This window comes from Procambarus clarkii, chromosome 60 (genome assembly GCF_040958095.1).
Source record: "Procambarus clarkii isolate CNS0578487 chromosome 60, FALCON_Pclarkii_2.0, whole genome shotgun sequence".
Classification (NCBI taxonomy): Eukaryota; Metazoa; Arthropoda; class Malacostraca; order Decapoda; family Cambaridae; genus Procambarus; species Procambarus clarkii.
In genome coordinates, this window is record NC_091209.1 from 13129114 (window position 1) to 13144714 (window position 15601).

The 15601-nt window shown below is 38.8% G+C and overlaps 2 protein-coding genes across 2 annotated transcripts; one reads left to right on the top strand and one right to left on the bottom strand.

The window, feature by feature from the left end:
• Window positions 1-484: 484 nt before the first annotated feature.
• Window positions 485-13583, bottom strand: GlnRS (Glutaminyl-tRNA synthetase). The gene is made up of 13 exons (XM_045756273.2): window positions 13099-13583; window positions 12202-12369; window positions 11615-11751; window positions 11062-11273; window positions 8978-9123; window positions 8112-8298; window positions 7562-7749; window positions 7062-7285; window positions 6312-6451; window positions 5149-5320; window positions 3906-4068; window positions 3013-3233; window positions 485-2475 (listed from the first exon to the last, which is right to left on the bottom strand). The coding sequence occupies exons 1-13, from the start codon at window positions 13204-13206 to the stop codon at window positions 2235-2237; spliced, it is 2307 nt and encodes a 768-aa protein (XP_045612229.2). The 5' UTR covers window positions 13207-13583; the 3' UTR covers window positions 485-2234.
• A 252-nt stretch (window positions 13584-13835) lies between these two features.
• Window positions 13836-14189, top strand: LOC138353859 (platelet glycoprotein Ib alpha chain-like). The gene has a single exon (XM_069307289.1). It carries the CDS (start codon window positions 13836-13838, stop codon window positions 14187-14189), a length of 354 nt encoding a protein of 117 aa, XP_069163390.1.
• The last annotated feature ends 1412 nt before the right edge of the window (window positions 14190-15601 follow it).

Consider the following 15601-nt stretch of genomic DNA (forward strand, 5'->3'; position numbering starts at 1 on the left):
AATGGCAATTACCTAGGTCTATAAGAATTCATTCCAGAGAATAATGCAGTCTTAGGACAGCACCTTCAGACTAAAAGCTACCTGAGCACATCCACAAGGGCTGTGATGAGGGTTTTTGAATCTACATCCGAGAGTATCCTAGACGCGCCTCAATCGAGTGCTAGTCGCCCTTGTGGATTTGTTCATTTTATGAATCACGCTATTGTGATTTCTCTGTGTAATAAAGCTACCTGTAATACAAGCAAGGGACATGCCTGTTATCAAGCGAGTGCTAGTTGCTAGTTTAGATAATGAAAAAAATAATAATTTCAAATCATAGTTAAAATGACAAAATACTAATCTAATATGAACATAGGTGAATATATATGTGATGACAACACTTGCCTTACTTAACTTGTCATTATATATCACAGGGTATTCTATTATGCATGTACATCTAATGTACATTATGTAAAAAGTTTCTCACATTCAATTATAGACAATGTCTTTGCAGAAATAATTTAATGCACATTTAAAAAATATTACCATACAATTTATACATTTTCAAGTAATTTGCAGCTTAGTAAAATATACTACAAACCTTGCTTATTGCACTACAATACTGTGCTTTTGTCTACTGAACAACAGAAATATAACCAGTCTAGTTTAAATAAATATTCTTGAACACCTTAACTGCATATCTAGTAGAAACCTAGTTTATGCATTAATCAAAACAAATTGTAATAATTTTTAAACATCTTAAAACAATTGATACATCTGTTATTAAATAAGGCAAATTAGGATTACAGTTATGACAATATAGCTTTAATATTGGAAGAATTACAGTATTGAAAAGCCAATAGGATAAATATATCTGTGCGTAATGAGGAGCGTAACGCAAGATTTAAGAATGTTCCCATGCAACTGTTGGGATTTCTTGTATATTCTGCATTGATTATTATTCAAATTAGATTTTTACCAAGATAAAAATATTAACCACATATTGAGAATGACTGGAAACATTATACCAACTATTTAATAAGGAAGAATTGTGGCTGTACAATGAGAAACAAAGATATTGCATGAATTTAATGAAATTGATGGCAAGATTTTAAGAATATTTTCAGATTGAAAACAAAAATGGTTGAAAAATAAACAAACATGTTCATATACAATGTACATACTGTATATATTCCAACATTTATAATACAAAATATCGCGGTGCTCAACTCTGGAATTATTCCAATAATTTTTAGTTCAATAAATATCGTATTTGGTTTAGATGACATACAGACAAATTTAATGCAATACTTTAAATCAAATCTAAGAAGGCACCAAGGAAACATTGTACACCCCAATACAAATTTATCCATTATCTATATTTAGAACTATGCAGCTGGACAACCCACTTTAAAGACTGGATATAGTTCAATAGGCGGTCAAAAATATCAACCGCAACAACCTCAAAAGTCGTAAACGACACCTTAACATCCCTCGTGTAGGAGCGGGATAAGAAACTTTGTGTTCCATATACTTACCTCTAATTCAATTTAAGTAGAAATGTATAGGGCCTTTAAAATACACGTTTCTATTATATTTCATTAACCTGTATATTCAGTAGGCATCTTCACCACAATTTTTTTTTAAGAATTTTTTTTTTAGTTGTGCTCATGAAGGAAGACCACCACATGACACAAGGCTCTGTGTACAGTACTGTATTGTATAACTATCATCAATACTTTGATACCATTTTATACAGTAACTGTCAGTGCTTATCTAGGGCTGCTAATAAATTGTAACTTCTTGTAAGAACATGTACAATATTTTATTTTACCTATGGCATTATAAATATTTACTAATATACTGTATTCAATAAAAGGTAAATGTCAAATTATTACTGTAAACTTGTAAGTCTCTTCAGATGTAAATGTCTTTGTATGACATTCAGATATCCTTATTCAACACTGGCACCGAAAGATTTGACATTTTGAGTCGTGTATATAAAACACAATTTTTTTAAGCTTTTCACATTATTATGCAAATTACATATACAGTATATCTATATATATTATTCACAATCGACTTGATAATGGTCCAGGACGGACCGAAACATCGTCGTCTCTTCAATTTCTAGTGTGTGGTTTGGTCAACATTATGCAGATATTAAATTGCCTTGTGATAGTACACAGCCACTGATTGTTACAAAGTACTGTACCATTAAATTAACCAAAATTTGTTGTAGCCCACATCAATTGTTAATTTTTTCCCTTATCTTCCTTTAGCCCAACGGTCTTGTTGAAAACTATAAAATCAGAGGTAGAGTCGGGATCAACTGAAAAGAAGCCTGTGCGCTCAAACTGGAACTTGGTGTACACTTTGGCTCCTTTAACAGAGACATCTGCTAATCCCACCGAGACAGTGAGGGAGTTCTTGTTGATATCGGTAAGAAATCCACCAGGAACCACAGATACATCCTCCGGAAACTCGTGTTTAAATCTGAAAATGATCAAAATAAATTACAGCTGGGTATTGGCTATTCACTTTAAATCCAGTATGCATAATGATATTGTACACAAGTTCTAACTAATGATATCCACTAAATTGCCTATACACAGAAGGTATTTGTCTAGATTAAATGCTGCATGTCAGGGATATATAAATACAGTATATATGTATTGGAAATAACCTTATTCTACACGATTATATAAACTAACTTCTGCGAATGTGCATTATTTTCTTCCCTGCCTCTTAAGATGTTGATAGCTTCAACTAAACTTCCTTTAGTTATATTAGCCCAAATAAAATTGTAAAATGAACTTTGGACACTTAATTTCTTAAAGTTTCTTCCCAAGTGAAGAACATACAAAAACTAGAGAAGACAAGAACCTTTAGAATCTGATCAATGTTACCGAGATCCACCAAAATAGAATGTCTATTAGAATGATATTGAGGTTGATAGGCACATTACTGATAACATACGGAAACAATGGATAAAAAAAAAAGTGGTCGTAATCAAATTGGCACACAACTTACAATCGTTCGTACTGGCGCACTTCGCACTTGACTGGATGAGCCACCCAGTGGATAAATGCCTTTGGCTTGTTTGACTCGGTTGCTGGTTCACATGTGACCTTGAGGTGGTCCACTTCACCAGATGTTCCTTTGACTATTTCCTGCACTTTTATGACGTATCCACAATGCCTTAGTCCGACGGTCTGTTGTGGGGTTAACCTTCTGTAACCCCTTTCCTCCACCTACATGTAAAAAATATTCAAATTACTTAAACAAAAATCAAAAGAAAAAATTCCATACATTATTCTTCCCTTGCACTCATCATGCCATATACATATATTCAAACAATATATAATTTATCTTAAATTATTTCCAGGGAAAAATGTTGGCAATGTCCACTTTTACGAAAAATGTGAGCAAGTGAAAGCAAGGTTCTCGCTTGTAAGTCATTTTCATTCCTTTTATATACCTAAGCATCATGTAATACCAAAACTATTTTCCATAATCACTATTTTGTAATATTATAGAGGTAAAGACTAGTTACTGCATGACTTACAAAGATAATGTAATCTATCCTTGAATGGCCCTTTAATACTTGTTAAATTTATGATTCAAGAACCTATCTTTCTTATCTTACTACGGTATAAACAAATACCAAGCTTACACTTGCATTATAGATAGCCGTTACCATTTCATCACCTCTCTTATCTACTTATCTTATCTACCACTTTTAGATCCTAACACCACACACATACACACAGATCATCCATCTCCACAGCCCAATCTCAGTTTTTCACACACACACACACACACACACACACTGCACTAGTTTAAAACATAATGCATCAATGTTAGAACAGTCGCTCCAAACGGCCCTCATCCTCTTTTTATCATTTCCTTATTTAATGACTTACCTCTCTGAAATCTGAAAGCTCAATCCAAAGTTCCCGGTCAAAAATTACGGTGTGGGTACCCTTAGCATCATTGCCAGGGATATTTGGTACGGTTATAGAGATGGGGCCATCTTTAGGATAGTTAGTGATGACCACTCTCAGGGGCTCCAGAACAACCATAGCTCTGAGGGAAAATGCATGACAAATTATTTAATGGAGTTACAACTTGAAAATAAGCAGTCAAACTATATATTAAAAAAAAAATATTAACATCAAGTGAATGTTTATTTCTTTATCCTCCCCAAGCCCCATCAATCTGATATAAAACAACAGAGTACCCAAAAATATGCTTAGTCTAACTGGATAAACTAAATGTTTAATGCAATTTTTAATACCAGGTACATACCAATAAAACTGGCTACTTGTAAATTGCAGAATTTAGTATCGTTATTCCTGTCATATATTTATTGTTTATGCATTAGTAAACACTGTCCTTATACAGGTAATCACTTGGCTTGGATTGACTGGTGTAATGAATATATCCATGCAAACCCTAAGGAACAAGTGCTTACTCTCATTTGCAGCAGCACCAGTTATTTAACTACACCTTAAATAAAATTTAAAAAATACAGGGTTTAATGTTGGAAAAACAAATAGCAGTGGTAAAATTCTCTTGTATATATGGCACAGCCCCTCATAATAAAGTCATTCTGGCAAGATGCAAAAGCAAATAGCCCACATTCTGTACGTGGCGATAAAAAGAGACTTTATGCAAGACAATAAAAAAACAATGTAAAGGTAGAGAACAACCCGTTTTCACATGTAATACACCAATATTTTGATGCTATGGACATCGGCATCCAAACTGAAGTAGCCATGTGTTATTGATGTCCCTTAATTTGTACACATTCTTAATCTAATAGGCATCAGCCTCAATAGATTAGGTGGGTTAGTCTAGGTTCCAATGCACAGGGTAAGGTAAAATACTCCTTCAAATCAGATGCTTCCCAAATCATAAGAACAAGGTGGAAGGAAACGGCATATACAGATCATTAAGTAATATTGCCCAGACAAAAAATCAACTGACAAAGCACCCTTTGTACTACCCCACTGGTGATCAAGACACACAGTGGGCGCAAATAACACTTAACTGCTTGCTTGCTTACTTCCCAAAGATCACTTTACAGAATACAGTACTTGAACATATACATGAAACTTGAATACAAAAATAAAGAAATATACACACAACATTTGTTCAACCTACCTATGGGCAGAAATATTGAGAACATCACGAACACATGCTTCCAGGGCATCAGGATGAATGACAATTTGAGCACCGGTTAATCCTAGCGTAGCACAGAAGTTATTGATTGCTTCTGAAGGAAACCCTCTTCGACGGAGAGCTGTCAAGGTGAAGAGTCTGGGATCATCCCAGTCTATAATAGAACAAGATTAAAAGAAGTTAGCCTTAGTGCAATTATTCCTAACACATGTGCAAAAATATAGTTTGCCGAATTGAGCAATTAATGATTGGAGCTTATGAACCAATTGCTCTCTAACAAATGCAAGTATTAATGAAACATTAATCAATTAATCCTCTCTGCAAGGATTAATGAAAGATTTTTGCTCCACATGTACCATCTGGGCAGTGTCAGTTTGGGGTTAATCTCGGATCCCTAAGCTTCCTTCATCTTTAAGAATAGATCGGACTCTGGTCCTAGTATTCGGTAGGCCTGCACTAATCCAGAAGATTGGTAGTCTCATGAATGTCTGTGTGGTACCAGAGAACTACAGAGATGGAATGGGAGAGAATAATCAGGGGAAAGCGCCAAGCCATTACGACTATATTGCACTTGGAAGGGGTCAGGATAAGTATTTGGGATGGGATGGGATGGGATAGGATGGGGGGGGGGGGGAGGGGAAGGAAAGGTGCCCAACCACTTGGAAGGTCAAGGATTGAATGCTGACCTGCATGAAGCGAGACCGTCGCTCTACCATCCAGCCTAAGTGGTTAGCCATCCCAGAAATTAGGGTTGATGATAGGTACTTATAAATACATCAATAGCTCGTGACGACACTTTCCCAATATATACTGTACAGCCAATCTCGGATCCCTAAGCTTCCTTCACCATGGATCACTAACCTTACCAAAACCAAACCAAACCAAAAACAATACAATAATTTTTTGATAACCAAAAAAAGCTTAACATTTCATACATCATGCAGTAAAACACTATGTACTCAGAGAGGGGAAGAACTATGCAAAGTATGGATTTTGACAATGGCAAATTCCTTGCGGCTACAATAGCAGTTTAAGCATAAAATAACTAAAATATCTATGAACACAGTTCAAATGAAGGTTATCAAGCACTTTGAATTAAAAATTAGCCTTCTTCAAACATGAGAAATGTGTAACCTTTTACCTACCTCGAACATAACCTTCCGATATGAGTTTGGCAATTTTACGTTTTGAGACAACAGTATAGCACATATTTAGGCGTCCATATTCCCACTGGACGGGGCAATAGATGTCCAGAGCATTGCACAGCCAGTAATATGACGAGCGTCTGCAAAAATATGTCGAGTTCAACACTTATTCACGAGATGAAAATTAGTGATCAATATTTTAAGCAAATAGCTTTCAAATTATATATATATATACACATATATATATATATACATACAAACACACACACTATCATTGTTCTTGTAAGAACATATACAGTATTTTATTTTACCTATGGCATTACAAATATTTACTAATACTCTATTCAATAAAAAGTAAATGTCAAATTATTACTATAAACTTTTAAGTCTCTTCAGATGTAAATGTCTTTGTATGACATTCAGTTATCCTTATTCAAAACTGGCACCAAAAGATTTTTACCAATACAGTACACTTATAATCAACTAGTCACTAACATTCTATTTCAGATCCAATTCATTCTACAACCTTGTTCTTTTCAAAACCACCTTTACTCTTTATTACATTTACAATGTGTATACACCATTTCAATGTACTTTCACCCATGAAAATTTATATCAAATTTTTACACTATTTTTAGATTTTTGATATACTAAAATGGCTTCTAATTTGCCTCAACAAAACTAGTAAATGTGCAATAAATGTTGCCATGCAACCTGTTCACATAATCAATTATGCATATAGCTCCATACCTTGCCTGAAACTCTTTTGTACAGAGAGAGTGAGTAATATGTTCAATGGAGTCACAGAGACAATGGGTGTAGTCATAGGTGGGGTATATGCACCACTCATCACCCGTACAGTGGTGTGGCACGAACTTAATACGATACGCCACAGGATCAGCTTTCCCTTCTTCCAAGATAGTTTTCAGTCTCAATGTCGCTTCACCTTCATCAAATTTACCATGCTTCATGTCCTAAGGAATTAAAAAGGAATCTTGTTACACAATTATATAACAGCCTCCCATACAAAACACTCACCTAGCTTCAGAGTTCCAGAACTGCAAGCAGCAGAAGAAAAAAAAAAAAAAAAAAAAAAAAGTGCTCATTTTCATAAATGCCCATCCCCCCTAACCTGTTATCTGAGTGAACAGTCATTAAGTTATACCATAACAAAATGTGCTACCATTTCCTTTATATCCATGTGCAGTTAAAAAGATACATTTACTTATCACCGAGTCAAAGCATATTACCTCAAACAACTGGAGAGATTCACGAGCCGGTCTCTCCCTCCAGGGAGAAGGTGGGGCATCACGTCCCCTCACCTCTTCAGGTTTCTGGTGACATACGTAAGCTAAACCGTTCTTGATGAGCACAATGGCCCACTCGTACAACTGATAGAAGTAATCAGATGAATGAGTCACCTTGTGTGGCTTGTAACCTGAAAGACAAAAAATCCGTAACAAATTCTGCTCAATAAAATCTCCTCTAATTATTGCTATCTGGCTTCTAATACTGTACTGATATTTTCCTCAAACATAGCATGGTAACTTGCATCAAATTTCCTAAGCCTTTACCTTTTTCACAAACAAAAAGTTTTCTGTCAGTTTCCTATTAAGCTTACCGAGATAAATAAAATCCAATATTAGTTTTGTATTTACATCAGATAAAAAGCATAAACTAGACAGGTGCACACTAGTTTATTATTAATGTGTAATTTTTTATCAGCTTATCACCTCATTTAATGTCTAGTGCAACTTGCACTTTATTAATTAAATATTGATAATTTTAACCAACACTTACCAAGCCACTCTACCATCTCCCTGATCCCCACAAAGAACTTTTCTTCTTCCTTTTCTGGGTTTGTATCATCATAACGGAGAAAGCAAATACCATTGTTGGCCGCTGCATACCCAAAGTTAATATTGATAGCTTTTGCATGGCCAATGTGCAGAATTCCATTAGGCTCTGGAGGGAAGCGGGTGCGAACCTGGAATGAGAAGCCAGAACTGTACGTGGTTTTATACACGTCTTACAGAATAAGCCAAGTAATTGCACCATTTGTGAAGATAACTTGATAAGTTTACCTTAACTTTCAGAAGAAATAATAATAATAATAATGTATATATCTCACAGAATTGGAGAACACCATACTTAATGAAGGTGAAGGAAGACAAAACATGTGTAAATGTAATATTAAAGCAAAATTTTTATATGACATCTACATCCTTGATCAATGTTCTGACCAAACAATGTTCTAAACATTGTGTAACATCACCTTGATAAAGGAAGTAGGATTCATCCAAAATTGGGTCTTTCCTTCATCTTACTACAATTCTTTAGAATTTGAATGAAGTTTTCTACCATATTTAAACTAAAATTACAAAACAATATAACATTCATATACATATTAAAATTCTGGACTTGCTACCACGTAATAATTCCCCAAAAAATGAAAATACATATATATACCCTATTACCTGTCCCTTGTGGGAAAAAAATCAAGATTATTCTAACAGCAGATCTTTCAGTAACCTTAGAACTAATTATTTGGAATATAACTCAAAAACAATCTGAAAATAAATGATGACACGAATAAAGAAAAATTGTGGAAGGCCTACTGACCCGTATGAGGCCGCTCCTATGATCCTTTCATTCAAATGAATTACCTGTCCACCAGTAATCCCCAGATGCTCTTTTAAGAGTCTGTGGGTGTTCTCAGTTATGACGTAACCTTCCGTCTTGTGATTCTCTCCAGGAGCATGGAAATTGACTGTCTTTAGGAATTCTGCCATAGTCATAGGTTGTTTCTCAGCTGAAAATTAAGAGCCAACAAAATTAAAATTAATACCCAATTCACTTATAAAGCACCGAATCCAATTTTTAAATTCTATATTTTATATTTACACATCACCAGCCAACATTATTATAAACCTACTTTTTTTTTACAGTGAACCTGGTAGAATGAATAAATGAATGTATGTATGTGTATATATCTGTATGTATGTAAAAGGATGTATATAAGTATGTGTATGTGTGTTACGGATCCGAGCCCAGCGTCCGAGCACGGAGCAGTGACGACCACGCCATCTGTGGGTCAGCTCCCGAAACCCCCTCCAAATGGACGACGCCATCTAGTGAGGACGAGATATACTGGCCACAAGGGCTAGTTTCCCGTCCTGATCAGCTCATAACACAGCCGCTGCTGACCTCTGGTGAGGTGATGCTTAGACAGCAACGCCATCTATGGAGTGGATAGGTGGGCGTTTGTGTCTAAGCCTGTAAGTGGGGTGCCCGAGAGTGTCCCTATTACTGATGACGTGTCTGATTACAGAGTCGACCTGGGACTGCTGTGATGGAAGTTGGATCAGTCTACCCAAGGCAGCCGAGTAACCTCCACGCATTTGCCGCTGAAACTGTGAGTCACCCCCCCCCCCGGATGAACACTGTTGTGTTAGCCTGCCTGTGAGGTGGCAGATCCAGGGATTGTCGTGCCCGGGGCCGACTAGTGGAGAAGACTAACCACTGGGGTGTTGTGGTGAGGAGAGTGACCTGTGAAGTCACACGAGGCTCCTGCCTAGGGCTCGCAACCCTAGTATCGGTCGTGGAGTGGCCTAACCAGCGGAAGTGATTGGAACCTGCCAGCTACAGGCTGGATTTGTGGTTGACGGCCTCCACGACGGTGCCCCCCAGTGGAGCTGTGATTTGGCTGGCCTGTGGCCAGGGTAGACTCTAGAGAATCGAAGGATTCATCATGAGGCCACAAGAGGACCGTGGGCTAAGCATCGTTGAGCACCGTGGAACACTCCGCGTCTTCAGAGGAAGACCACATTGTATATTCTAGTGTTTATACCCCCCCCCCCCCCGTGTGATCATTTATATACTATTTATGGTGACGGTGATAATTATATTATTAAGTTTTTGCCTTTGTCTCCCTTCCCCTTTAATTTACTTGCGTTACGGAGCACACCTCTTGAAAGCCACTACTAGCTTGGGGCCGGATACCCTAACTCTACTAACATCAGAGAAAGAACCCTGTTGCGACCCCAGAGGGCCGTAACAATGTGTATGCTAGAGGGGGGGGGGTACCCAGCTGCACCCGAGTCTGTCTCCACCCCCCCTCTTTCATCTCCACACACACACACTGTACATATATATATAATATACATATATATACAAATGTGTGTATATCTTGAGGTTATCTTGAGATGATTTCGGGGCTTTTTAGTGTCCCCGCGGCCCGGTCCTCGACCAGGCCTCCACCCCCAGGAAGCAGCCCGTGACAGCTGACTAACACCCAGGTACCTATTTTACTGCTAGGTAACAGGGGCATAGGGTGAAAGAAACTCTGCCCATTGTTTCTCGCCGGCGCCTGGGATCGAACCCAGGACCACAGGATCACAAGCCCAGCGTGCTGTCCGCTCGGCCGACCGGCTCCCCACTCCCCGCGTATGTGCGCACTTTTGAAACTATTATTTTCAACTCAATATTTGCTATCCTTCTATTTTATATTTATGTTAAATTATAATATTTATGTTTGTTAAATATATAACAAACTAGGTTGCATGGATTTATGGAATGTAAATTATAGATGGTGTTAGATTACAATTATAGTACTGTAAGTGAATTAAGGTTCAAACCTGTTATAATTAGAATGTTATAATGATGGTACAGTGAAAAAAGTAATTATAAAAAAAAGGCACCAAGGTACAGTGAACCAGTCAATGTACTGTACTGTACTCTCATGACTCGCCTGGCTGCTGCACTGGTGCTGCCGTGCACACCTCGGCCTTCTTCTCTTTCTTCTCACATTTTGCTTTGACTGGCTTGATTAGATCTTCCTCTCTCTTAGGACCTAAAAGGGTCAGAATCTGGAGATCAATCTCTTCTTTAACTTTCCGACTGTCAGCCCACTGGAGAGATGATCGGACTTGACCCATCAGTGGTCCCGTGTTGTACTGATATCTGTGAAGCAAGCAAAAATATCATAGTTCAATGACTGATGATTGAGAACATCACAACAAGAGATAAGCTATAATATATATTTTCTGACAGTGGATACTTTGACACAAATTGCTCCAAAAATGCTTCTTCAAAATTTCTTGAATTGTGTATTTCATTCACACAAACCCCCATCTAATTTTACATAATTTAAACACATAACAAACATAACATGAAAAACACAAAGCTCAAGTAACTTAGAACCTAAGAATGATACACTAATACTAATTACTTTATCAGACATGATTCAAAAGCTCAATAAGGTGCATACCAACCACCACAACACCTAAACTCTCCTATCTTACCTCTGTTTTAGAATAATATCCTGCTGTTTCTTGATCACAAGTTCAACTGCCGACTCAATCTCATCCTGGGACACCTCTATCCCCACACCACATGCCTTCTCAAACTCATCCTTGTCAATATTCCCCATGGCATGGTCCTATGACAGGCAATATATATCATTCTCAGAAGGCAATATGTTAACATTTTCACCAGTGGTGATACGACAAACTGCACAACGTAACAACTGGTTACTCGGGAAAATACAAGTTATTTGCCCCATTACGGTTGCATATTGTCTGGATACAATGTTTAGTAGCTGATTATTTTATTTTAATATATATAAATTAGCCAAAAATGTAGTATTTCAATCCTCTAAATATACAGTACACATAAGGTATATACATAATTTATACACTAAAGCCACATAAAATATAGTATGGTATAGTATACTTTATTCTTAATACAGTATACTGTGCAATATTTTAATTTACTGATACTGCATACTTATCACAAAATTTAATATTTGTGTAAAATCATGATTATATTACCATATCAGATGCGGCACAATAGTATTACTGTAGTGTATATATATAAATATAATAATTACCTGTATAAACTTAATTGCTGCCGTGAGCTTGGCTTCTTGATTTATAAGACCATCAGCCACATAATTAACTAAGAATGGAAGACTTTTATGGAACTGGCGTGGAAGCTTCGTACCTAGGTTATACAGCAAATTCCCAGTGTTTTTGCTGAGATCGCCTTTCCCACGAGCCTGCAAGAGTGCACATATACATACATACACATTATAACTATATACCGTATATTTATCCAAATTACCCGAGGGCCACTAATACTAGTGGTCTTGAGGACAGGAAACCAGTTGCTTGTCAAAGGTCCTCCCCCTCCTTATTTGCCCTAATGATCTTTTCCAGCTGTATTTTAAAACTCAGCAGAGTATTGATATATACAAATGGGGGGAAAACCTAGAATCCAAATTATCATACTAATTCCACTATTTGCCCGAAACGCATTGCGTAATAGTGGCTTTAGGCATTGTATGTACTAGCTCTATCTATATATCAATCCTTTAATGTAACATCACTTGTATGTATATACCTTACCTGAATAAACATCTGAATCTGAATCTGAATCTTATCTTTTGAATGAACACAACAAACACGTGACTAAATCGACACCAAATACGAATTTTTCAGTCACCGAGAAATTAATTTTCTGCTGTTGCTATCAATTTAAATAAAGATTCCAATACATTTTCACATTTTTATAGTGACTGTGACCCATGGAATAACATTATACATGATGTAGTCTGCCATGCTTTCTAAACTAAATCTTAGTCTAATTTAAATGACGTATAATATTAAACATCTTGAGCTTTACCATATCAAAAAAAAAAATCCTAACCGTTGCTGTAGCTACTAGCGTGTGCCGTACTTTAGGCTACTATTATTAGTATGAAATACGCCTGGCTGTTCCCCCTCACCTGGTCACTGATGGTCGCCAACACCCCGGAGAGCGCCTCGTTCTTCAGGGTCTCCTTCACCTTCTGCTCGGACAGCCCCAGCAGCTTCAACTTGTCAGCCATCTCCATTCTCTCGGGCACAATCTGGGACGTTATGAGCGGCGAGGGGCGGCGGGACGACACATGTCACACACACAAGGCCGACCAGAGGTAAACACGAGAGTAAGAGGTGAAACACACCCGCTCTTGCCTATAACATCACATTCATTGCCATCTGTTGTCTGGCTTCTTAACTACACTTGAGTCAACATTGCCTCTCTCTATACTGGCTAACAGATGGCGTTGTACATGCAAAGACTTTGTATATAATTAGTATATAGTATATTAGTACATATACTTTGTATATAATATAAGTATTGGATGCGTGCTAGCCTCTGTACCCAGTACCTGACTGAGTGATGCCACTTCCCCCACCGGTGTGAGTGATGCAACTTCCCCCACCGGTGCGAGTGATGCAACTTCCCCCACCGGTGTGAGTGATGCAACTTTCCCCCACCGGTGTGAGTGATGTAACTTCCCCCACTGGTGTGAGTGATGCAACTTTCCCCACCGGTGTGAGTGATGCAACTTCCCCCACCGGTGTGAGTGATGCAACTTTCCCCCACCGGTGTGAGTGATGCAACTTCCCCCACCGGTGTGAGTGATGCAACTTTCCCCCACCGGTGTGAGTGATGCAACTTCCCCCACCGGTGTGAGTGATGCAACTTCCCCTTACTGGTGTGAGTGATGCAACTTCCCCCACCGGTGTGAGTGATGCAACTTCCCCCACCGGTGTGAGTGATGCAACTTCCCCCACCGGTGTGAGTGATGCAACTTCCCCCACCGGTGTCAATGATGCAACTTCCCCCACCGGTGTGAGTGATGTCACTTCCCCCACCGGTGTGAGTGATGCAACTTCCCCCACCAGTCTGAGTGATGCAACTTCCCCCACCGGTCTGAGTGATGCAACTTCCCCCACCGGTCTGAGTGATGCAACTTCCCCCACCGGTCTGAGTGATGCAACTTCCCCCACCGGTCTGAGTGATGCAACTTGCTCCCATTATTGTCTCTAATGACCTCGCGAACGCCGTCTTAAATTTAAAGAAGTAATTATCAAAAGACGGCACCAAAGCGGGGAGACTATGGATGTGAAGAAGCCGTCCGTGCGTGTCTCATCTCTCGGAAGAGAATTCCTTTAGGATGCATGATGCAATCCGCACTCGTTGGAGAGGTTGGCATGGTTACGGCTATTATGAATACCATATTACGTGGTATCAAATGTAACCTTATCTCCAAGGCCTTCCTCCTCCACCTTCCCCAGCAACAGGAAGTTGGAAAAATCTCTGCATTATTGCATAGGTCGATCCATTTGGACTGGTCGGTATAGCGAAGTCGATGTTCGATCCGCCAATAGTCCAAATGGTTCCTTCCTTCCGTCCCAGCTCCTTGCCCTCGTATCCCTTCCACGTGTCATACAACCATACTGTTTAGCTCTTTCTCTTCATAATAACCTTACTATTTTGGTTAAACCCAAATAGGGGCTTGCTGATTGTTGTTGGGTTGCTAATAATCAAAATAGAAATTCTAAATGTAGTTATTGTCCTTGTATATAAGTCACCGGAGGCAAACCCTCAGCAGTTTAAAGTCTTGAGCGAAGGCGGGAGAGATACATAATAATTTACACGTGAAAAATATTAGAGGGGCTGGTCCCAAACCTGCACACAGAAATAACATCACATGAGACCAGAAGACATGACAGGATGTGCAGAATACCCTCGTTGAAAAGCAGAGGTGCAACAGGTACTCTGAGAGAACTCTATCAACATCAGAGGCCCGAGACTGTTCAACACGCTTCCACTACACATAAGAGGCATAACTGGCAATCCCCTCACAGTGTTCAAGAGAGAACTGGATAAGCACCTCCAAAGGATACCTGATCAACCAGGCTGTGACTCATACGTTAGGCTGCGAGCAGCCGCGTCCAACAGCCTGGTTGATCAGTCCAGCAACCATGAGGCCTGGTCGACGACCGGGCCGCGGGGACGCTAAGCCCCGGAAGCACCTCAAGGTAACCTCAAGGTAAGGTAAGCCTTAGAAACAAATGCTTTTTACTGGCAGACACTTATATGGAAGAAAAAGACCAGCGCATTACTGTCAAAAGTGCAGTGTCAAGGTCATGCACCTCGCAAATTGTCCCTATTGAGTGGAAATGTTGACTTTCCATTGTTCCTTGCAGTCTTATATGTCCCGTGATAAGACCCCTTCGGTGAATCTGCTTCACTGGATATTACTCGTGTGTAGCCTCGTGCTGCCATCCGGAACGCTATCTACCAACTCCTGAATATTCTGTGACAGAGACGATACACACGTTACAATACTATACAGCCTTCCGAGCCAGGAATATAGCGGGGGAAGACAATCAACTTCCACTTACAGTATGGGGGGCACAATTAACTTCCACTCACAGTATGGTGGACACAATAAA